The 23362-nt window shown below is 46.5% G+C and overlaps 1 protein-coding gene across 1 annotated transcript in view; it reads right to left on the bottom strand.

The window, feature by feature from the left end:
• BICD2 (BICD cargo adaptor 2) overlaps nt 1–23362 on the bottom strand; it is a 127486-nt gene that overhangs the window by 19969 nt on the left and 84155 nt on the right. Inside the window, exons 4-5 of the mRNA XM_009647892.2 lie at nt 3135–3287; nt 269–721 (exon numbers count right to left, since the gene is read on the bottom strand). Coding sequence (XP_009646187.2) covers nt 269–721; nt 3135–3287 — 606 coding nt within the window. The remainder of the gene's footprint in view (nt 1–268; nt 722–3134; nt 3288–23362) is intronic.

Below are 23362 nucleotides of genomic sequence, written 5' to 3'. Positions count from 1 at the left end.
GACACTGCACGTACGGCACAGAAGATGCATTACAACCTTCCTCCAAACACAGGACATGTCTGCTAACTCCTTTGCATTAAAAAAAAAAAGCTATGGTTTTCCACTGGCAAACATTTAACATCCTCAAATTCTAAATCAATCAGAGCCTTTACAAATACAGTTGACACTGTATGGTGGCCAGGTGAGATATTGAAAAGACTGAAATTACAACCCAAATAAACTCTAGCAGCTATTTAGAAGTAGGCAGTTGTTTAGGAAACCTGTTTACCTGCACAAGTTGTTGTTTCAGCTTCTGGATTTCAGAAATGTTTAATTCACTCAGAAGGTCTGAAACCAGACTTGGGGCTGGAGGGAAGCTTTCATTTTTCTTGGGCGTTGACGTACTATTCTTGCCATTGCTGAGTTTGCTGAGGCAGTTTTGTTCAAATCCATTCATGATTTCATCATTATTGGGCTCTGTGGCTTCATCGCTGAACTTCAGTCCATCCAGAGAGATGTTCAGGTGGCTGTTGTACATGGAGTCATTGATGTTCATGTAGTGAGAGAGCTCCTTACGAAGGTTGTTCTTCTGCTCCCGCTCCGTCTTCAGTGTCTCTAAGGCCTCCTCAAGCTGGCGTTCGGAGATCTCCTTCAGCCGTATGGCATCTTCTAGCTGGCTGTTGAGAAATTCTGTTTCCTCTTCAAGCCTTTTGATTTCGTGTTTCAGGCCTTCAAACTCCACCTGGAGATACACAAATGGAGAGGAAAAAACCCCTAATGAAAACGTCTGCCCACCAGGCACCAAGCAATTTTACTTTTGAACATTTGATTTCACTAAATATGGTGAGAACAGATACTTTTTTCAATTCTGGAGTCTAGTTTTGGCACCCTGACTGCAAACACTGCTTACATAATTCACCTTCACAGAGACCACGGAATAAAATCTCTAAGCAAACCATTGAATGATCTGATCTATTGCAGCTTAATTAAGACAGGCGGGAGATAAGGGCGTGATACAGAGGCATCACAAACCAGGCTTTCCTAGCACATTATGCAAACTCTTTCTCTGTTTGATTAACAAATCCCCTGGCCAACCTTCCCACAAAGTCAAGCTCAACATTTCCAAAACCCAGCATCGCCAAGCTGTGCTGCTGACACTGCTGCACTGCTGTTAGAATATACCACTGGCTTAAAATTGTTAGGATGCACCTAGCAATCAAACTCTGCTTTTATACATCCCGCATAAAATGTTTTACCATTTCTGTCATCACCGTTTCAGCACATCTTAAGAGCGCCACAGTTCAGACTCTACACTTCAGACTCAGAGTGCTGCTACGTGAAATTTGATGGCACGCTAGAAGTTTTTACCTGTAAAACTGCATTTTTTTTTAAACCTCTCTTGCACTGAAATTATGAACACCAACCATTAGCGTAAAATTTTGAATCCCTGGGGGGGGGAGCAGAGGGAAGCTGAAAGAATACCTTTTCCTTACCTTGAAAGAAAGGAAAACATGCCACATGATATATGACCCTACTGATTTCTGCCAACTGCTAAAGGAATTTTAGATGCTGATCTGGTAGTGCTGAACCACACCCGATTTAAAAACCACGTACCGATCTTGTTAATTCAGTTTTGCAAATTAAGCCTGGGAAAACTTGATGGCATCTTCCAGTTATGTCAGTGGGATAATTAAAGCATAATAAAATTCATCAAGTAGGATTAGGACAAGGTAGAAAATTAAATAATCCATGAAAAGAATTAGCTCTTGGTTCTATAGATGTCGACTGAGCTCAAACATCTAAGACAGCAGCCTATTTTCAAAAGTTCCAGAACACAAACGCAGTAGTCAATCATTCCTAGCAACTGACACGATGGCGTCTGAGGTTAAACGTGGCTCAGCCCAGAATGACAGCATTCTTGAACACTGTTATTTTAGAATGCGAACACGGAGCTAGGAACTTCTACTTGCTCCTCTGAACACAATGAATGAGACAAAAAGAGGTAAAACCCAAAAGTAACCAAGTACATAGGTTGAATTTTACTGGATCGCTATTTCTCTCAGTCCACATCTCGAGCATAACAGCCCCTTCATCCCTACCACATGATGTCAGGGCACCCAAACCAGCATAATTAGATCAAATATATTCCGGTGGGAACAGGTCCAACCTGGAGCCCCCTTTTGGGCACACCGGTAAGGCCAAAGTGATAAACAATGGAGTTTCAGGTGGAGATAAATGAAATACGTTCAATATCCCAAACACCTTGCCTGTTGGGGCAGCTTTCATTCCGCATGCTGGAGGAGATATGAAGCAAATCCTAATACGCTTTTGCTACATGCTCACTACAACAGATGGTATTAACACTACTGTTGTCTTCAAAAGCTTTTATTTCAGGAATGTTATACCATTTTCTCAATTGACCCTTGAGCTTTATTTATACAATGAGACTGAAAGGTACCTGAAAAATAAAAACAGCAAGTCACTGATTGCTAGATGAAGATAAGCGAACTGGGGCAAAGACCACATCTAATCTAATTACCTCCGCAGGTGATAACTGAAGGAAATTCTTGAGTTGTTCCAAAAATGCAGTCTTCTAAAATGCTGAAAATAGTGGAACTGTGCAACCAACTGTGACTTTTCAGATGGGCAGTCACATGGGGCTGACAGTGCAGAGCGACTACAACAGCACTCCCTGTTCAATGAAAGCAGCTGGGAGAGAGGAGGTGTACAGAACTGGAGAGGTAATGTAAGCACTAAGGAGCAGCAAAGACATACACTCAGAAATACAGCCAGTTACAGACACTGCAGAAGAGGATGGATGGACAGATGGACGGATGGAGAGTACTGCAAAGAGACACTGAAACACCAGTGTAGCAAAAAGACTAAACAGACTAACAAAGCATGCTGGTAGAGACTTCGCTTCCATCCAAGAGAGAGACGGCAAAGGAAGGACTTGAAGGTCAAAGTAAACAGAGTCAGAAAGGACTTAAACATTTTGGGACAACTCTTGGTAGTAAAAAACTGAGCTTATTGTCTCAAAAGCAGCACAAACATAGAAAAGAAGCGGTTGGATGTTCAAATAAGAGAGCACCATGCCCTAACACAGGAATTAGCTGGTGCTACCAAATCAACGATTGCTATTTGGAAAAACTTGCCTGATTTTGCTTCAGGACAGACACTTGTTTCTGCAGACAGATGTTTTCCTCTTCGAGCTCAGTGTAGTCTTGCAGCAAACGCGCTTCTCGGAATTTATATTCCTTAATATCATCTCGCAGACGGGCCCTTTGGATCTCCACGTTCTGATTGACCTAGAAAAACAAACCAACCCCTAAATGGTGGTGATTTGGTCAGCTACAATTAAATTTCAAAATTGTATCTTTCCTTACGTGCACTAATCAATTAGATTCTATTCAAACAGAAACTCCTCCCCACCCCCGAAATGAAATGACAGAAACCCAAGTTATTTGCACAACAATCAGATTTTTTTTTCTTGCTTCTCTTAACAAATTCTCATCCTCGACTCAAAGAAAAGTTCACAAGCAAGCAGGGGAAGCAGCATTCACACCGATGCTGCCTCACTGCCTGTAACCAACAGACAAAGTTTCAGAAGTCAATGCCTGAACCTGTTACCCCTTAAGCAAGAAGGGCCTGTTCACAAGAGCAAGACAGATTCAGGTAACTCCAGAGGTTCTTACTCGGACACGTCCTTGCTGCCGCTTTTCACCAGATATGATCTTTATGCCCTGTTCTGTATGCCCAGTGCAATAATTTGGAAATACGTTTTAATGAATCCTTTTGGAGAGCGACACAGAGTTAAAGCTCAAATTAATTCCAAAATCCCAGGCAGAAAGAAATAGCAACTGTGGTTGACTTATAAAATGTTCCCTGCCCTGAGCCGCAAGGCTTATGCAACACCTTAGAGAAAGACTTTAAAAAAAAGAAATCCCCATTACTGTTTCAGGATAGACAAGAAGTGACAATCAATACATTGGTGTCGTGTGATCTTTAGATCTTTTGTGAATATACAGACACTTAAATAAACAGAGCTAGCACATATGTGAATGTCCATGTGAATGTCTCGCTGAAACTTAGCTCTATTTTTTCCCCAACATTATTTTCCTTCAAGCCACATCTTTAAACACTTAATTAAAGTGAAAAATATGTTGTAAGGGAATAGCAAAAATATCTGCAGATAGATAAATAGGCAGTATAGTTGCCTATAAACACAGTATTCAGTATTTCAGCAGCCATACCCATGACGTGACAGGCTGGGTTTCCAAACAGTTCTAAATCATCTCAAACCAAACACGAGCTTGTGGAAGAGGCAGCCTATCGATCTGGCGAGGTTATGGTACCCCATATCTGTTTGCATCTACTCAGCAGCCTAGCCAAAAAGCTTCACTCTCCGGCATACAAACTCAGATCTCCTTGGTGTTTTCCGCTCCTGGTTAGCAACAAGAATGTCAGCAATGAATAAAATATGGTCTTGGTCCCCTTGCAAGCGTGCAGCAGGGACAGACAGAAGAAACACAATGGGCATCAGCAGGCACCCACAGAAAGCTAAGAGATAACGGGTATGTTTGCGGCAGGAGCACATGCCAAGACTTGAATCTGGCACGATCTGAACACAAACACAGAATCACCTGCAACTGTTAAGACCAATAAATTTCAATTACAGCTCCCTCACATCTCAGGAAGAGATTAGACTATATAAACTCATCTAGTTATTTTTAGCAGTGCAGAGCACTACTTCCCAGCACACCAAGAAACTAAAACAAACATTAATTGCTGCAACCAGACGCTGTAGTGCAATAATGCAAATGGAAAGTTGTTACATCCTGCATTCCACGCCTGAGCAAGCCTTGGCTCTGTCTTTGCACAAACCCAGGGCCGCAGGGGAAGATGCGCCACAGGTACCCGAGGGCTACAGGGTGACATGAATTCACATCGGAACTGCTGCTCCTTGACAACTGCAATGAAGACTTCTTGCCTTGGGCAGAAAGCCTCCAGCCAGATCATCCAAACTGCTTCACAGTTAGGATTGCAAAAGGCTCTTGCATCAAACAGAGTTTAGCACAAATTGGGAGATCTTATCTGCAATTTTCCCCATTCCCGAGTAAGTGAAATGCAACGGAAGACCTCCCACAAAGCTACTGGCAAGCTCCTCTCCCACCATTCAGGTTGCTTTGCTCCTCTTCCTCCCCAGATGATCTAATCTCTGCAGAGGTCAATGCCTGGAGAAATCACTGGAGCCAGTCTTTTCTGGAGAAAGAATTGTTTCTGTCCAATTCTGCTCATTTAATTCAGAGCCACAGTAAGAGCTGATTATTTAATGTGGAAGTATTGTCATGCTCTGCCTAGCACAAGGAAAATCATTCTGTTTCAATGTGTACAGGAAGGCCAGATTTAAAAATAGCTCCCTTATTTCCTGGCTGGGGAAGGACGATACAGCCCAGATTTACTGGCTGTTCAGCAAGCCATACATTCAGTTTGCTCTTAGCATTTTCCTGTCAAATAAACGTGCACGCTTGCAAGCTGCACGGTTAAATTGATGCCATACTATCTCACAGAACCGATTTTTTCTGCAGGGAAGAAAAGCTACTGCATCCTTCCTTGATCAGATTTTGCTATGACCCATACGGCAAGTGGCATCACGTATTTTAAGACAGACACACATATATTGCATGTGTTCCGAAGGGTGGTGTTTTACAGTTCCTCAAGTCTACAGAAATAGGCGAGCTGACCTACAGAGGAGTTTGAACCCTGTTGCTCCAGTGGCTTGGTGGCCTCTCCCCTCCTCTGCCCTGAGCCCCCCAGAGCATGGGGAAAAGGGGGAGCAGGAACACAGGGGCCTGCCTGGCTGGGCTCCCAGCAGCACGGGAAGTCACAGGTGAATCACAAAGCGCTTCAAAATATCATTACCACTGCATGAAGAATTGATAAAATCCCACTGAGGGTTCATCCCCCTGACAACTCCTCAAATTTTCAACCTAGAGAATACTCCCACTACGCAGAAGCCTCCCATCCACCCTGCCCAGGGCAAGGCTGTGATAATTTTGCCTGACTCAAAGGCCATAGCCCGCCCTGCTCCTGCTGTTAGGGAGCTTCTCTATGGTGTTTTCACCCTCAGCTTTGCCTCACAGGGTTCTGCTAGGGCCGCCCTGGGCAGCAGCGGTGCAGACACAGCAGTGATTTCCTCAGGACCAGTCTGAATCCACCCCCGCCTGCACATCAGCAGCACTGCCGTCCTCCATCCTGCCAGCTCCTCAGCACATGCACCCCTAGGACACCCCAGCATACAAATTTACCCATAACTTGACCCCAAGAATTAAATTAGTTGAGAAAAAAATCCCAGGCAGCCGATTCCCTCCTGACTTTGGGCAGGGCCTGGCCCAACGGGAGCACAGTGTGCCCAGGCCCAGGGAGCGACGCTGCCGCTGGCACCGCTTTGCTGCCCCGAACCCCACCGGCTCACGGGTCAGTCCAGGTTCCCAGCTGCAGCAAACATGCTCACCCCTGACTCATCATCAAGAGCCAAAACTCAGTTTGCCCAAATTTATTACCAATTCTAGGATTAGATTTAATGCTTCATGCAATCAATATACTAGATACGATCATTGCCTCTTGCGTTCTTCATGGGAAGGACGCACAAAAAAGGATGCAGGCTCTTTGGAAGAAATACAGTGCAGTCAGAAAGGATGGCAACTCATTAATATTCTGTTTCTGTAGTGAGAAGAAAATTATTGTTGAATCGTTTAGGTTGGAAAAGACTCTCAAGATCATCCAGCCCAACCGTTAACCTAACACTACCAGGCCCACCAAAATAATCAATAAAACATCACCCCTTAGACAATTTATTAAATATCAGCATGGAAATTGGGAAGAGTAATCCTCAGACAGCCGGGTGATTTAGCACCTCCTTCAGCGCTTTTCTGAAGGAGGCGCCTCAGCCCACCTTAGTCTGAACATTGCCTTTGCGCTCACCACTGTCGGCCACAACAGCCACAAAGCTCCATCGCCTGCCCCAGGCACCAATGGGGAAATTGAGAACTCGAAATACGGACCATCAAGCTTTTCTATGCACAAAGAGAGAATTTCAAGTCAATCCCTAGATATTAACACAACGAACAAGTTACATTATTTAGGCTCCAAAGGCCAACAGTTGAAGCCGCATGTGAAACCCAGGGTTGCCCACCTGATTCAGTTGTGTTTCCCTCGCATGTGTGTGACCGGGTCCTTTGGCAAAGTATCATGTAATTCTGTAATTAAGGGCTGGGATGTAAAATACCCCTAGAACAGAGCCAAATTAAGATTGCATAAGAAACTAGAAATAATCTTCCCTTAGTTCTCAAGTTATTTATTAAGTAATTTTTTTTGTCTTATATGTATAAAAACAAAACAGTAATATTTGGGAGAAAAAAAAGATCAAAAGCTCCACTGGATCCAACTGTTTACTCTGTATGAACAGAAGGTTTGTAAGCCTGTACAGATCACTTGGGGACAAGGGTGTCTGCGGTCCCTGGCAGTGGGCAAACACGTTTGGGAGGAGGCAGAGCTGCAGCCAAGCGTGGCCAACAGCACCTCCTGATGACGCCTTCCTCACTTGTCTTCCTCAGATGCAGGAGCTACAAGAGCTTCCGTTTTTACAATTTTGCCCACTCTGTTCTTACAGCAGAAGAACTATAAAGTAGTGCTAAAACATTTATTTATTTATCTATGCAGAGGAGAAATGCCTCGGTGGCCCGGCTCTTCCTCATTCAGAGGAGGAACTGCCCCTGGCCACCCCTGTACCCACGTGAGCAGGCAGGGAGTTCAGCCTGGAGAAGAGGAGGCTGAGGGGAGCCCTTATTGCTCCCTACAACTGCCTGACAGGAGAGGGGAGCCAGGGGGGTCAGGCTCTGCTCCCAGGGAACGGGAGACAGAATGAGGGGAAACGGCCTCAAGTTGTGCCAGGGGAGGTTTATGTTGGATACTGGGAAAAATTCCTTCCTTAAAAGGGCTGTCAAGCACTGGAATGGGCTGCCCAGGGAAGGGGTCGAGTCCCCATTCCTGAGGGTATTTAAAAGCCGGGCAGACGAGGTGCTTAGGGCCAGGGTTTAGTGGTGGGATGGCAGGGTTAGGGTAACGGTTGGGCTTTGTGATCTTAAAGGTCCTTTCCAACCCAAATGATTCTGTGATTCTGTGTGCACACATATCGGTGCAGAGTTGCTCCTTCATATGAGGAAAGCTTTATAAATAAAAGGTTTTTTATGGCTCAGGCAACTTAAGTTGGGCAAAGCAGCAGTTCTATCTCCCATACGACCCCCGTGTACAACTCAGGCTGTATCACAGCACACACACATATCCCCTGCACACTGAATGCCAGGAAATGCAAACAAGCCTGGCGGAGGCCAAGAGCCAGGCACAGCTGTACCTGTACCTGTGTTCTCCCTATATAAAAACATACAACTACCACCCCAATTGTGTGTTTGTGACATCTGTTAAGCATTCAGCTATTCCCACTGACACACAACAGTTACCGAGTCACCCAAATGTAGCTATCACAGCTTTCATACTTTGACTGTGTTTATGAGCCACGGTCCTCCCTCTCCAGCCCTACATCGCAGGAACGGACCATCCTTGGGACAGAAATCTTTGTTTTTTCTAACTGTATCCAGAACCTGTGTCATCTTCTCTAAACACTGCATGTGAAATTACTAAAAAAAGCTATTCTCAGTGACAGAAAAATGAGCGTGCTCTCAGAAGTATCTCAGATTATTCAGAAATATTCCAAAAGACGGACCACACAACCAGCAGAGAAAGCCACTGTCTGCACCGCTCAGACTGTATTTTCCAAAAGTTATAGCAAGCGGTTTTGGTGCCTTGTTCACACAAGCCCACAGAAGAAAAACAAAGCCGATATTATCCTAAGCTGTAGCTCGGACTCCTCTCCGCTCTTGTGTTGCAAGTCATGTTGGGACATGGTCTATCTGCCGAAAAGCTGCTCAACTTCCTAAGCCTGGGTGCGACTGCAGGCAGAGGTAGGTACAGATAGGAAAGGGAAGAGAAAAGCAGAGCACTGTGGTTAGTCAGAAGCAGAAGTGGTGTTTTGTTTGTGCGTTTTCAAAAGCAAAGTCAAGCTTTAATTGCATTTCATGCAGAAAAAAAAAATTACTGAACAAAAAAAACCTGCGAGAGCTGACTCCTACCCCAGTCAGTCTCCCTTCCCCGGTGCCTCTCCAAGATGTTATTTTGCTCTGGGAAGAGAAAAGCAGAGCACTGTGGTTAGTCAGAAGCAGAAGTGGTGTTTTGTTTGTGCGTTTTCAAAAGCAAAGTCAAGCTTTAATTGCATTTCATGCAGAAAAAAAAAATTACTGAACAAAAAAAACCTGCGAGAGCTGACTCCTACCCCAGTCAGTCTCCCTTCCCCGGTGCCTCTCCAAGATGTTATTTTGCTCTGGGAACGGGGGGACACCCCAAGCAAAAGCCCCAAAACCCAGCAGTGGCAACTGCAGTGCAAAGCAGGTGAGAGGCTCCGAGCCCACCAGCGCTGCACTCATCTCCAACGCCCTCACAGAAATCCAAGCTATGCTCCCATGCCGCTGCAGGCAGCTCCCAGCAGGCAGCAGCGCGATACAAGCCTCCCAAGTACAGCACCGGGAATGCCTGTGTTAGCGCCTTGGGTTGTTCTGTAGCTAATGCAAAAAGGACTTACTAAAAACATTCCTCACCTCACCCCTTTCCAGGTTTTCCTATCCCTGGGCCAGGTGAGGTACATTTTAAGCATTTGAAGAGTCTGAAGCCATCTGCATCCGAGCAAATCTGACCCAATTTCTCTTCCCTAGCAGAAGCTGCAGTCTTTTTTTTTTTTTTTTGGACTACGAGACAAGATCTGAAGAGCTCTAATTCACAGGAGACATGACCAGTGTTCCCAAACACAGCCAGGCTGAACTCCATGACATTTTTGTTCCCTGCAGAATATTTAAGAGGTGGCAGGGAAGGAGAGGTAGAATACGTGCAACTCATGGTATGTTCATCCTCCTGCAGAACTCCTGTGGGGAAAAGAGCACGCTTACTCGCTATTTATTGTGACTTAGACATAACACTCCAAATAGCTCTGAAGCATTAATGGAAGACACGCAGCTACACTGGAACTCTGGTAACAGATGTGCTCAATTGCCTGTTTTTTGGTGGGGTTTTTTAGGTAAAACAAAGGAAAAAACAAACCACTCCCCTCCCAAACCCAGTCCTCTCGTTAACCAAAGACCCACCCCATGACAAAACCCCTTACTACGGATACATATGCCTGTCACTAATGCTGGGCACTGCCCTACTAATGCACTCGGCTCAAGATTTATTTATTTTTTTGCAAACCATAAAATAAAAAGTTTTGTGAAGCTGCGACATTAAGAGTAGGTGTATTGCAACACCAGAGAGCAAAGAACTGCGCCCTCATGGATTTCTGCTCTGCACAATATTAGAGAGACCCAAGCTGAGTCAGTTCCTGCAGTGTATCCCGGAGCCATTTAAGTCTCTTATAACTACTCAATCAGCATTAAGTCTTGCGACAACACAAATGCCCTATTACTTAACGTGTTGTTTGCTAACTACCTGTTCAATCATTTGATCTGATCCAGAGTCAACTCCAAAGCACATCCTCAAGCCCTTTCTTTGTCACGGGGAAGGTGAACACAGCTGGGACGAGCCATGCACCACTTACTCTCATTTAGAAGTTCCTTGTCTAAGAATCTGCTCTACGGACGCCCTCCGACTGCAAGCTTATGATCCCAGCGAGGGTAAGCACACCTTCCCCTGACCACCCACATGGAAGGTCTTTTCCCAGGGGTCTGCTGGGCACCAAACACAAGGTGCCTGGCACTGGTGCAAACCCACGCAGACAGCGGCAGTGCGATGTCTTCGCCAAAACAAACAGGTCAATGGTGTAGAAGCAGCTGGGAGGGCTGGAACAAACCTTGTGATCAAAAGCTGCGGGCACTGGTAGGTCTCTGAGATCAGAGGACAACATTCAAATCCACCCCAAGCTTTAAAGCTGGAACAAGTCAGTTAATGGTCTGGTTTCCAAGCCATGATCCCACCACCTATAAAACTGAGCCATTTTTGAACTCCAGGAGCACAAGAGGGGACCCTGCTTTCTCTGTGCGTTCCCAGCTGTGCTTCTTTGGAGACCTGGGCTTGTCCTCCCACCACACCATGCCGGGCAGCCGGTGGGCCTGGGCTCTGCACCTCAGCTCCAGCCAAGCGTGGGAGTCTGGACGGAAAACGCTGACCCAAACTTAACGACGGTGTTATGAATGGCACTGTGTAATGTTGTTATTACAGTCTCCCCCTTCCTGCGCCGAATTGCTTGCTAAGAGCAGTTAAACTCCAGCTGCTTTTCAAATCTCAGTGCTTGGCAGCTTTCCATGTCCTTCACCACCACAAAGAAAACATTTAACCCTTCCGAGGCCTGCCCATAAGGTTTGAGGGAGCTGTCGTCTTTTACCTGCAGAAGGGCTGAGGGAGCCAAGCCCAGCTCTAAGGAGCATCACTGCCACCAAAGTGTCCCCAAGCAACCACCCGCAGAGATGGGCGATCCTCAGCAGCAGCCTTGTTCAGCGCAGCCTTGCCTGCCTGCTGCCTCCGCCAGCAAATTTTGAAGGGTTTGCTGCGTGCTGTGTTTTGTGTTTTCCGACGCTAATGACACAAGCTTGAGGTTGTTCCAACAAACCTCCCTTGAGCTGAAAGGAGAGGGAAGAAAAGAGCTCAATAACTGAGACAACAGCCCTCTGCGTTCAGGGGCTCGCCTGCCATTCTCCTGGGTTTGGGAGGGCACAGGGATGTTGCTGAACTTGTATGTACCTTGGGAATACCCGACCTCAAGCTCCAACTGCAATAATTCTCCCTATGGATATAAACTAGCCAGGGACTGGGAAGATGAAGCATGCTTCCAGGAAAACAAAAAGAAGAACGAGCCAGCTAGACTTACATAAGCAGCATAAAGAGCCTTTGCTGCCTCCTTGTCTACAGCCCACACTCAGGGGAGTGAAGCAGTACCAAAAATATATTTCAATTAGTAGCTCTAAGTCACATTTAATTAAAAAAAAAAAATACTGACATCAAACACAGGTTTTTATATTTCAGATTGAAACTCCTTATTAAAAGCTAATACCCAAAGTCAGTCACCCCATTATCTGCACTCCTTAGCAGAAAACAGCAACAAACCCAACGATGAGATAGTGCTCTGCCTGGGGGAGCTGCAGGGGCTCTGAAGAGGGACAGAACAAAAGACCACAAAGCAAACCTGGAAACAGTAATGTGCTGAAATTGATTTTGGATCCCTGAATGCTCCCAGGGTTTCATCTCCCAGCTGAAGCATATAATCTAGACTTCTCTGATGCACCGGGTGTCTTAGGAGCGTCAGACACGTGTACTCCACTGCAGTAATTCAGTAGCAAATGCAAACCAGACGACTCTCCCTACCTAGAGTTGGCCTACACCTCTGGTTTCACGAAGAGCACGTTGCCGGCATACGGCTCGCAGCAGATCCACGATGGCCCTCGTCAGAATGAAGACACTTTTTGGTGCCATTTGCTGTCTGCTGGAGCTCGGTGCTGTGATCCCCCACGAGCTGCCCCAACACCGGCCCCGCAAGCCCACACGCCCTGCGCCCGCTCCCGCCACGCCAGGAGAGCCTCACAGCGCCGGGGCTGGACAGCCTGTGGACAGAGGCAGTGGCAGGAGAGTGGAGGGAATCCCTTCCAATGCCAGCAGACCTCTCCTTGCCATCACGCAGCCAGTGTCCTGAGCAGTCTCACTCATCGCTGACCAAGCCAGAACAAGGCTAATGTTTTAGTATTTCCATAAAACACTTTTTGTAGCCCACTGATAACTCCTAAATGCTTTTCTCCCTGGTCAAGGTACTTTTGATTTTTTGATTTTAACATCCTTCTGTTAATCAGTCACAATTATTGACCAAACCCCTCCCCCTTCAGTAACACCAGAGAGGAACTTCTCCATGCTGTGCTCTGCGTTTCACGCCCTGCAGCCCAAAGCTGCAGGTTCATGCTGCTGTCACATCCCTCTGCAAATCTGTGTTGTTTGCCTCGCCAGAAATGCCCACAAACCATGCATTTTCAATAACCCTGTTACAAGTTTCTCTTGCCAATGAAAGCCTGCCCTCCTCTCTTACAGGGTCTCTCAGAGGCTCCGTTATTTATTCACTTGTATTTCTCACTCCAATATTAAAGGCCTATTTCAAGTTTCCATTCACCACTCCCAGCAGCGACAGTCCTCCTCGGGCAGGCTTAGTGCTAGCACAGCAGCAGGCCAGGAGCAGGCTGATGTCCCTTCAGCACTAGATACCACAAATCTATCAGACTTAGAAGAATTTACTATTAAAATAGTATTGACAAAATAGCGAAGTTAGTACAGATGTCAAATATTAGGTCTCCTACTGACTTAAATTTGGCTATAACTACTTTTTATGTAAAGCAGGAGATGAAAGCTTTGGCCGAATTTATACGCCCAGCATCAGTGGCCTATTTTCCCAGGGTGACACACCTCCTGAATGTGAGAAGCGCTTGGTTTACACAGCCCAATCCTACAGAGGTACAGTCATCCCACAACCAAGGGCTTGGAGCTCCATCACTACTTCAAACCAAATTTTAATGAACTAAACCCCAAAGGAGTTATCTATCTAAATTAATGATACCACTTTATACGTAGCAGAGGCGTATCAAAGATTTTGCTTACATTTAAATTATGGAAGTGGTACTTCTTTATAGATAATGCCATGGAATAAAGGAAACTGCCATAATATTAAACAATATCATATGGATGCCTCACAGAGACTGGATAAAAAAAAAAAAAAAATTTTCCCTTTACAGGCACAGTACTCCTTCTGGAGTACAGCAGCAGGGAAGACACGGCCCGGCGACTCCGAAGGATCAGAGGTGCATGGTACAAGCCATGAAGCGACGCCCATCACCGCTCCCACGCGCAGGAACGGCTGCCAGGTCCACCCATGGGCTTGGAAGCGGCAGCTTTCCCTCTGCTGCCTGGGGAGGTCAGAAACGCCCCAGCACTAACCAGCTGCAGGGAACCATGCAACCCATGGATGCAGTAAGCTCTGTACTGCGATGCTGGATAAAAACCATCTTAACTCTTCCTTTTCCAGAGCAGCATCTGCTCATGGCACAGCCCTGCCAGCCTCCACTCACACCAGCAGCCAACTGCAGCCAGGGTCTTAACCTGCCCGGCTGTGGAACAGCTCCAAACGCCAGCGTGGTCAGGCTTCAGCACAGTGCCAGCTGCCACACCGGGACCACCCGGCATTCCCAGTTCAAAGCTGTTGGTTTCTAATTGAGCAGCACCATTTCCTAGTAACGCTTCACACACAAGACACCAACATACACAGATGACACGAACAATTCTTTTCAATGAAGTTGCTGTGTATAACTTGCATTAAACTAGCAGCAGAACCTCTGCTGAGAGGAAAGGGTCGAGTGGGGAGGGATAGAAGGCAGGGCCGGAGCAGGGGGAGATCAGCATGGGCACAGCCCCACTGCTGCCTGATCACAGCCCGCATTTCTGTTTTCCAACAAGCGACAGGAGCAGGACCCAAGCAGCTCTGATTTTCTTCCAGCAGCCTTGTTTACCACTTAGCAGGGCAGACTCAATAACTTCCTGATGACTTAATACAATTACTTCATATATGTTATGACTAAATGATGAAATCTCCTTCCCTTTTCGCCATCGTACCTCAGACACGTGCTACATCTGGCCTGCATGCTGCAGAATCAGCAGCTGTGGGACGCAGCAATTGGATCCCCATCAGACAATGACTAAATGCCGTTTCCAGAGATTGCCTTTGTCTCTCGGCTCTTATCTCACAGCTACAAGAGGCTCTGAAAAGCCAAAACCACCACGGGGTCAGTTGTTCCCAATGCATTTATGCCACAGCAGCCTCTTCCTTGCAGGACACGTTTTGGAGGCAGCATTGAGTTCCCTGCGCAGGGACACTGAGATTGTGCACTAGTAATTAGCGAGGTACTGGTCTGTCCACTAGCATGCAAGGTACGTGCATGGTGCCCGTTATAGGGCCACTGACCCGTGCTTCCATAAGGGAGGGGAATCAATCGTTGGCCATGTAAGAGTAACACACTGCCCTCTTTCTATAAAAAAGGGATTGCTTTCCTAAGAACTGTTTTGATACATCACACTAAAATCATACCGTATAAAAATCCACATGTAGGCAAAACTGGCAGCAGCAAGACAAGAGAGTCCCTTTCTCACAACAAAAGCTGTGTTCCCCAAGCCCTGCCAGCTTTTCCTCCTGCAAGGCTTTTGTCCCAGTTCCTCCGAGCCTGAATGACCAAAGCGCTGTGAAGGCCAAGCAGCACCATTACAGTAACACCCAAGCATACACCATCGTCAGCAAGGCACAAGCAGGGCAAGTCTCCATTCTGCTCCTGCATTTTAGGAGAACACTTTGACAGTGGAAGTGGTGGCAGCCAGTTCTCGGGTGAGCTGCCGGCACATGCCAGCAGAGCCATCTAGGTTGCTAGTCCGCCATAAGCTGTCCCAACAAACAGCGCTCCTAGAGCTGCTGACTGTTTCATATGGGCCACACCCCTGTAACACCAGGAACCTCCTCAGGCACTCCCAACCTCCAGATCCAAACCAGTCAGTTGTCAGGTTGAACTCTGTTGTCTTTTCAACCTCCGCAGGAGCGGAGGGTCAGGATAACCCTGATAAGAAAAACCAGGGATCCCTCTCTGGCAGCTGGACCCAAGCCACCCCGCGTGGAAGCAGCTTGGATTTCACTGCGCACCATTACTCAACACCTGGTTATTCTGTTCAGCATTTCCCCTTCAGTCCCACCTGCACCAGAACAACTCAGACCGGTGCCAGGCCGATCTGGGACAGGTAGCTTTGGTTCAGGGAAACGCCAGCTACCCGGGCTTTCTCCCATCTGCTCAACTCTTAGAGCAGGAGACACCTTCCTCTGGGCAATCAAATTCTAGTAAGTAGCAAGGGTTAATGAGTTAGCTACACTCACTAATGAAATAAAGGGAGACAACACTAAGCAACGTCAATTAAAAAAAAAAAAAAAATGAAATCAAGACCCACTCCTTCAACTGCAGATAATTCAGTGGGCATTTACAAGGAGCTGAGAAGGGAGACATGATACATTCTCACTCCAAACTTAGTTCACCTAAAATTAAAATAAATAAACAAATAAGGATAATGAGGAAGAGGACTATGAGTGAAGTACATCAAAACTAGACTTGAAAACCAAAAAATAGGGTAAAAAAAAATTTATTTTGATCCTGTCACGAAGGGGGCGACAGTACAGCAGCGTTATTTCTGGCACTGGAGGCACATCCCCCAAGCCAGCTCTTTGTGCCCAGCAATGCTTTGTCACAAGCCACATTCTTTAAGCCTACTGTATGTGCCTTGAAAATAAATCTCAGAGCGCGGTTGTGAGCCAGTCTATCAGCACAGAACCACGAGGCGAAACAAAGGAATTTTCCTCCCCAGGCACATCACAGTCCTGCTTCGAGGCGCGCCGTGCTGCATGCTCGTTCGTGTTTGCAGAGGATGCCAATCTGCCCCCAACAAATCTCGCTTGGCTAGACCGCCAAAGGCCACCTTTGTTAATGGAAGCAGTGCCAAGCATGGCTGAAACAAAGCACCCTCCCCGCTACTGCATCCTGAAAAATCAGCCAGCAGCAAAGCGGAAGTTTTCACTCAGCAGGGCGGAAGAAAAAAAGAAAGAAAAACACCCGAGTAAAACCTTTTAATTAACAGTTTGCAAAGGAACTTCGAGCCATTGTTTCACTTACCAGAGTGTTTCCAGCCACTCTTTCAACTGCGCAGTATCGATTTTACACCTGTTCAACAATTACAGCTGCAGACAAGAGACCTTCTCCCTCCAGTGCTCACGCTGGTCTGAAGCCCCAGGTAGCCTGGAAGCTGCAGGGAGGGCCAGGAGGAGCCACGGCTCAAAGGAAGCCTCGTCCTGCTGCTCTGGGAGCGCAAACAGGCACCCAGCAACTTAATTATCATGGAACAATGAAAAGATCCCCCAGCAAGCATGCCACCAGGTTAATTCCCAAACGAGAGAGTATCACGGCATTTTAACTGCTAACTGAAACTTTGAGAATCTTATTTAGAGCTTTACAGCATCAGAAGAACAGAATTTGTTTTATTATTTCTTTAAAATCTGAAAACAGAGAGTGTTCAGATGGTGACTTTCATCATCCCCGCTTTCAGAATTAATTCATTCCTGGACACAGTTTCTAGGCAGCAGCCATTTCGGCACAAGAAACACTGTTGTTAACATCTTTGCTCTGAATATATCGATGCACAACAACAACATAGAAATTGCGACCAGATGCCTCCTGGAAGACATGCAAAGCACATCAACTGGATGTCCACAACCACTCATCTTTGGAAGGGACTTTTGTTATGTTTCAAATGGATGCAGATCACATGCAGTAGTTCCTTTTGTAAAAATACTCAGTTCACACCATTCTTTAAAAAAAGAAATAAAACAACTTCCATGAAAATAAAAAGGTGAGAAGAAAACAGCTGCCGCCCGCAGCCATTGGGTGCACCAGCGGCACGTGCCCATTGGGCTGTTGTCACAGCCTTCAACTTCCTGCATGGGGCAAAAGACTTCTTTGGGGTTTTGGTTTTTTTGTAATAAAACAAACCAAACCCATTCGCACTGTGACCCTTCCAATTCTTCCAACACGTTAGAGAACAAGAAATCCAGTCCTGCACACCAAACATGACGGGCTCGGTGCCTTCAAGACACAGGCTGCTCACTGCTTTGCTTTCAGAAACAGAGCTTTGCCAACCCACAAAGGGCCACCTTCACCTTGGGAGCACGTTTATCAGCTCATTTCCAGCCACTGCTCACTGCATACGACTCTCTCAGTGTATTTTAGCATTATTTAAGTATGGTTCTGTATGCACAGTTCGAAAACCAGCAATGAATCACAGAGTATCTCCTCTAATACTGCTATAGGGCATTATCAGAGCATTATACCTGGGCCGAGAAGGGACCTAAAAATCCACAAGCAATCAGCTCTGCAAGAGCCTTTGTGCTTGGAGGCTTTTCCATGAGAAGTTAAGGGTTGCCACGGGAGAAATGGGGGATCATCATCTCTATCCCTGAAAAGCTGTGTCATGCTGCTGCTTTGCCCCCAAATTCAGTGCTGATAAACACATGGATTTCCACAAACTTTCAGGGTGAGAAAGATGATGTGCAAATGCACCTACCCCTGCAGCCCTCCTCATGCCGGGCATGGGAGCAGCAGTACCTGATGGTGGGGGTTGGGCTCTGCTCCCAGGGAATGGGTGATGGGACGACAGGAAACAGCCCCAAGTTGTGCCAGGGAAGGTTTAGGTTGGACATTGGGAAAAATTCCTTCCCCAAAAGGGCTGTCAAGCACTGGAAGGGGCTGCCCGGGGAAGGGGTCGAGTCTCCATCCCTGGGGGTATTTAAAAGCCGGGCAGATGAGGTGCTTCAGAACAGGGTTTAGTGGTGGGATGGCAGGGTTAGGGGAATGGTTAGGATTTGTGAGGCTAAAAGGGTTTTTCTGTGATGCATGTCCCCCCCCCCCAGCCACTCCCGCAGACTGGACAGTCACCACAGGACCAGAGGAGCGACCCTCAGAAGGTCACACTGCGACCTGCCAGAGCAGGGGAAATATTGTGCTTTTATTTTTATTTATTTATTTATTTATTTTTAAAAACAAAATACCCTTTTCTCCATGACTCACCAGGCTGCAATCTGGTTTTATAAAAGTTTATGCCAAGCGTTCAGCTCTCTGACACAATTCTGCTTGCTTGTATTTCTTTTTCAGCACCTTGACTGTATAACTGGTCCACCCGCCTCCACATCCCCCTCTCCCACTCTGGCACCTCTGGATTGCACTGGTAGTTACGCCAGCACCCAGGCGGTTTCATCTGCTCTAGAAGGTTGAAGCACAAAGCACCCACAAAGCCCTGCTACAGAGGCTTCCAAGTAAAGCTCACCACATTCCACAATGAAGACAGGACTTTTTTTGGTTTAGCTTCTTAAACAAAAGGAGCTTGCTCCTTGCTCCTTTGTTAACATCCCATCCCAACCCTCTGCTTCTTGCCTCCTCTACATCAACAACCCCGCTCCTGTTCCTTTGGTGACCATGAAGAGTTTCTCTCTCAGCTCATTCTGCTTCTGGAGGGATCTCCAGCTCTCTGCACCTCCTAGAGGTAAGGTTTCTAGAAAAGCCTTTATTTCCACCTTCCTTCAGCACAACCAAAACTCTTACACTGCCAAAACTCCATTACTCCACAGCAACTGATTTTACCATCAGCTTTCAGAGCTCTTCAGCCCCCTTCACTCCAGTAAAACCAAATATTACCAAAGTCATCTTTCTTCCCCACGCTCCAAGTCATATTCTCCATGAGAAATGTGCCTTCTCCCCACTTTCTGCATGTGACACCATTTTAATGCCATTCACCTCTCTCACCCTTTTTCCATTCTTCACACTTCTGCTTCCAGAAGCGGCAAATCCTCCTCTGCTACTGTCCTTCCTGCTTGGCAAGAACTCCTCTAGGGATCAAGTCCCTGTTTCTTCCTTTCTCCTCCAAGATTCTTATCATGGAAGACAATAAATCTTTCAGCACTTCCCCCTCTCTAAGCCATTCGCCTATAAATGCAGCATTACCCATTAGACACTATTCAGAATGGGGAAGGCTGTTACACTGTGCAAGCGTATACAGAAGTGTCCTATGAGCATATTTTTGCTACACGATAAACATTACCTCAAGTTCCTTTGACCTTTGCAATGTACCCAGAAATATTACAGCAACAATGTTGAGAATTCCCTACAATTTCATTGCATCTACAATGTATCCCTTTCTTACCTTTCTAAATAAAGGGAGGAAGGAAGAGCCCTCTTGCTCTGATACAGAAATACAGGTCAGACCATGTGAACGATGGGACATCAGATCCAGAATACATTGTAATAAACTGCTTGAGCACACTTTTGGCCACTTAGCCATACTGCACAGGCTGTAACTCAGAGCATAACAAAATGTTGTTTCCACTTATTCTCTGCTATGATAAACCCACGCCTTCCTTAAGCGTGGCACCTGATACAGCTTCCAGGGCACACAGGACCTGGGGGCTTTTGTCCCCGGCTGCAGGGGGGACCTGAGCACCCCGGGGACCCACAGAGGGAAACGCGCAAGAGGGAGAAACCAAAAGCAACACAAAGGACTATTCAGCACCTCCACTATAAATCCTAGGGGGAAAGAGAAGCATAACTTCCACTTGAGGAATACTGTTCCTTCACCGCCAATGTTAAGGAAGCCTGGAGAACTTCAGCAATCAGATGACTGTGTATTTACAGAAGAACTGTTAGCCACCATTGCTCTGAGTAGACGGGGTCGCGCCTAACCAACAACTTCATGGCCTACCATGGTGAAAACACCAGCTCCAATAAATAAACACTTGCTAGCAATTGAAACAGCAGTTTGAACAGGCTGCGCCCCAGGCTTCCCAGCCATCTCTCTTCCACCTCTGTTCACATATTTTAACCACAAGGCCCAGGAAGCTGATACGAGCAGCTGCAGTATTGCTGTGTCCCAGGATACAGAGAGGTGACCGCAAGCGATCCCACTGCCACAGGCATAAGGCGGCCACAGTCGCAGTGGCCTGGTCTAACAACACGCCTCCTATGTTTCCAGTGATGACGACCAGAGCCCAAGTGAAGCTGTTCTAACTGGGGTGCTGGCAATCCTCTCTGGGCCTTTAGGTGAAGGACCCAGCTGCCCCCAACCAGCGATCAGGTTCTAGGTCTTCGCTGGAGAATACAGATGTCGTGGTTGGCTGGTTAGCTTTTTGGGTTTACTCTGAGAGTATGGGTGATACTCATAAGCTGTAAACTTAGTTAAGAAAATTATTTACAGGATTTGACTGGAGGATGTGGGTTGTTAGAATCACTCGAGACTCTGGAAAAAGAAACTCATGACCAATTCCCCAATGTCAGGCAAGAGAACAGGATGGGAGGATAAAACTGGCAGATCTTTAGAGAGGCCTATGCCCTGGGTATCCCTTTTCTCTAGGGTTAAAAACAAAGTCAGGATAAACAGCTGTGTTTGTGTTCAACACAGACACTAAAATCCCAGCATTTTCAACAGAAAAGAGGAGGGGGAGAGCCCCCTGTGCAGGGCAGGGCCAGGTAACTGCATGGTGTTTGTTACCCCTCAGATCGACACACACTTTCTCGATTCGATGATAACGCCGAACAAGAGAATTCCTTCAGAACAAACCGCAGAAAAACAGCTTCCAATTCATAGTCTTGGAGGAATAAAATTACTCACATCGCTGATTTTTAAAACATGCTGTTTAATACACATTATATCGTACCATGTCATATCAGCTATTTTTCTTAACATATAAAAGCACACACACCTTAAAACATATTTCCTTCTTTAGTTTACATAATCAGAACGCCTTTTACCCTCCTGGGAAAGAATCGCTCATTTATTTTTCAGCTTCTCTATACTGGGCATGGCTGCCTCATGACTTCACAGCCAAATCATCCTACGAAATCTGCTTTGGTGCCACCAAAACACCGGAGAGACGAAAGAAGACTAAAAAGGAACGGTAATTAGCAATTACTCAGGAGCAATTACTTCTTTCAGCAACTCTTCCAGGACACAGGGACTGCTGAGCGAGCTAATGACAGCAGCAGGACTGGCCATCGGCTCAGCGCCCTGTCACAGCCTGCCTCAACAAGCCAAAGTTAGGTAACTCAACAGAAAGCACCAAAACCACTTGTGCCTGCTCCAGCAACTCCAGGTGTACCCAGCGTCACTGCTCCTCCCAACACCAGCTCATTGCTTCTCTGCACGCGTCCCGAGAAGACACGGAAAGGATGACGGCACCTTAAACGCCCAGCCCTCAATGCACTTCCAACCGATGCAGGTCAACACCTGGTTCCAACCCACCGCAAGGGGAGCTGCTGCCCAATGCACGCGACCATCCTCCTCGCAACACTACTAAGGAGCAAGCAGGTTCTTTTCAAAAAAGCCTCAGCAACAGTAAAATCCTGTATCCTATTGGATAGCTACAAAAATGCAGATAAACTTCTGCAGCCAGCCCTGAGAAGCAAATCTCCCCTAAAAGTAAAGCAGAGATTTAGCCTCAATTGATTTCCTGACTTTTTTTTCTTTTTTCTTTTAAACTTTCTTCTTGTTGTGACAGGAGGATCCTTCTGCCAAGCCAGAGAACACACAGTCAGGCATTTTCCACATCCTTCCTCTAATCTGGATCAAACCCAGAACGGCTGCTGTAAGAGTCACGTCTCCCGTTCCCCCAGACACCTGGCAAGTCAGCTCTCTCAACAGGCAGTAGCGCAGGGCTTCCAGAATACACTCTATAAAGAGTGTACATGGCCTAAAAACATTTTCTACAAGAAGATGGAGAAGAAATTTTTTCTTTCATCAGCAGTCAGAAAGAAAAAGGAAGGGATTTCCACTATGTCTCTGTGGTATAAAGCAGTGGGTCATACTCCACCTTCCTCCTCAACACCTTCAGAGTACAGCACCATTCTTGACAGCGCAGTCTCCGTGGACTGGTATCCACACAAAACTCTTACCATGAGGCAGCCTAAGGCTGACCGTGCAACAGGGCCTGGGGAACGCCACACTGCCTACCTGGCTTGCTAGCTTAGGACAGCCACAACGCATTCTCCTTGATCTTCCCACACAGCGCTTTCAAATTAAATTCACCATTAGATCCATAAATCATGGCAGGGGGCCTGTGCCTATCATCCTGCTTCCATGTACCTGGACAACAGTGGTGAAACAGCAACTGTTTGAACTTCTGCCACTTTGTGATGCCTCGTATGAGAGAACAGCTGAGTCCCTCAGGGTAGTCACGTAGACTTGGCTTTTTTGTGGGCCAGGAGAAGGCCGGTATCTCTGTTCACATGCCCTGCCTCACCATTCCCTACCAGTAGCTATAAGGCAACTCAAACCAAAATGCAATACACAAATAGACATCTTCAGAGGAGAAGAATCCCAAACCGCACATAGTCAATTGGCCCAGATGTTGTCACTTTAACACTAAGGCTTTCATGCCATTTCTTTTTCCCCTCCTCACCCTGCAACAGTTTACCACCAGCAGAAGCAGCAGCGAGGCTAAAAAAGGGAAGGAAAGGAAAATGCACGCACTGAGATGGCACAAAGCAACAGGCAGAGAACCCCCCAACTGCAAGGTTCCACTTATTTATCACATTAAGTTTTGAATTTTATTTTTAACTGAGTTCAGTTTCCATCTGACATTTAAAATCAGTCACATCCAGTTAGTTATCATCAGCCTTTATTTCTGGTCAAG

This window comes from Egretta garzetta, unplaced genomic scaffold (genome assembly GCF_000687185.1).
Source record: "Egretta garzetta isolate BGI_Z169 unplaced genomic scaffold, ASM68718v1 scaffold451, whole genome shotgun sequence".
Classification (NCBI taxonomy): domain Eukaryota; kingdom Metazoa; phylum Chordata; class Aves; order Pelecaniformes; family Ardeidae; genus Egretta; species Egretta garzetta.
Note: the sequence above shows the minus strand (reverse complement) of the source record. Positions and strands in the feature narration are given on the sequence as shown.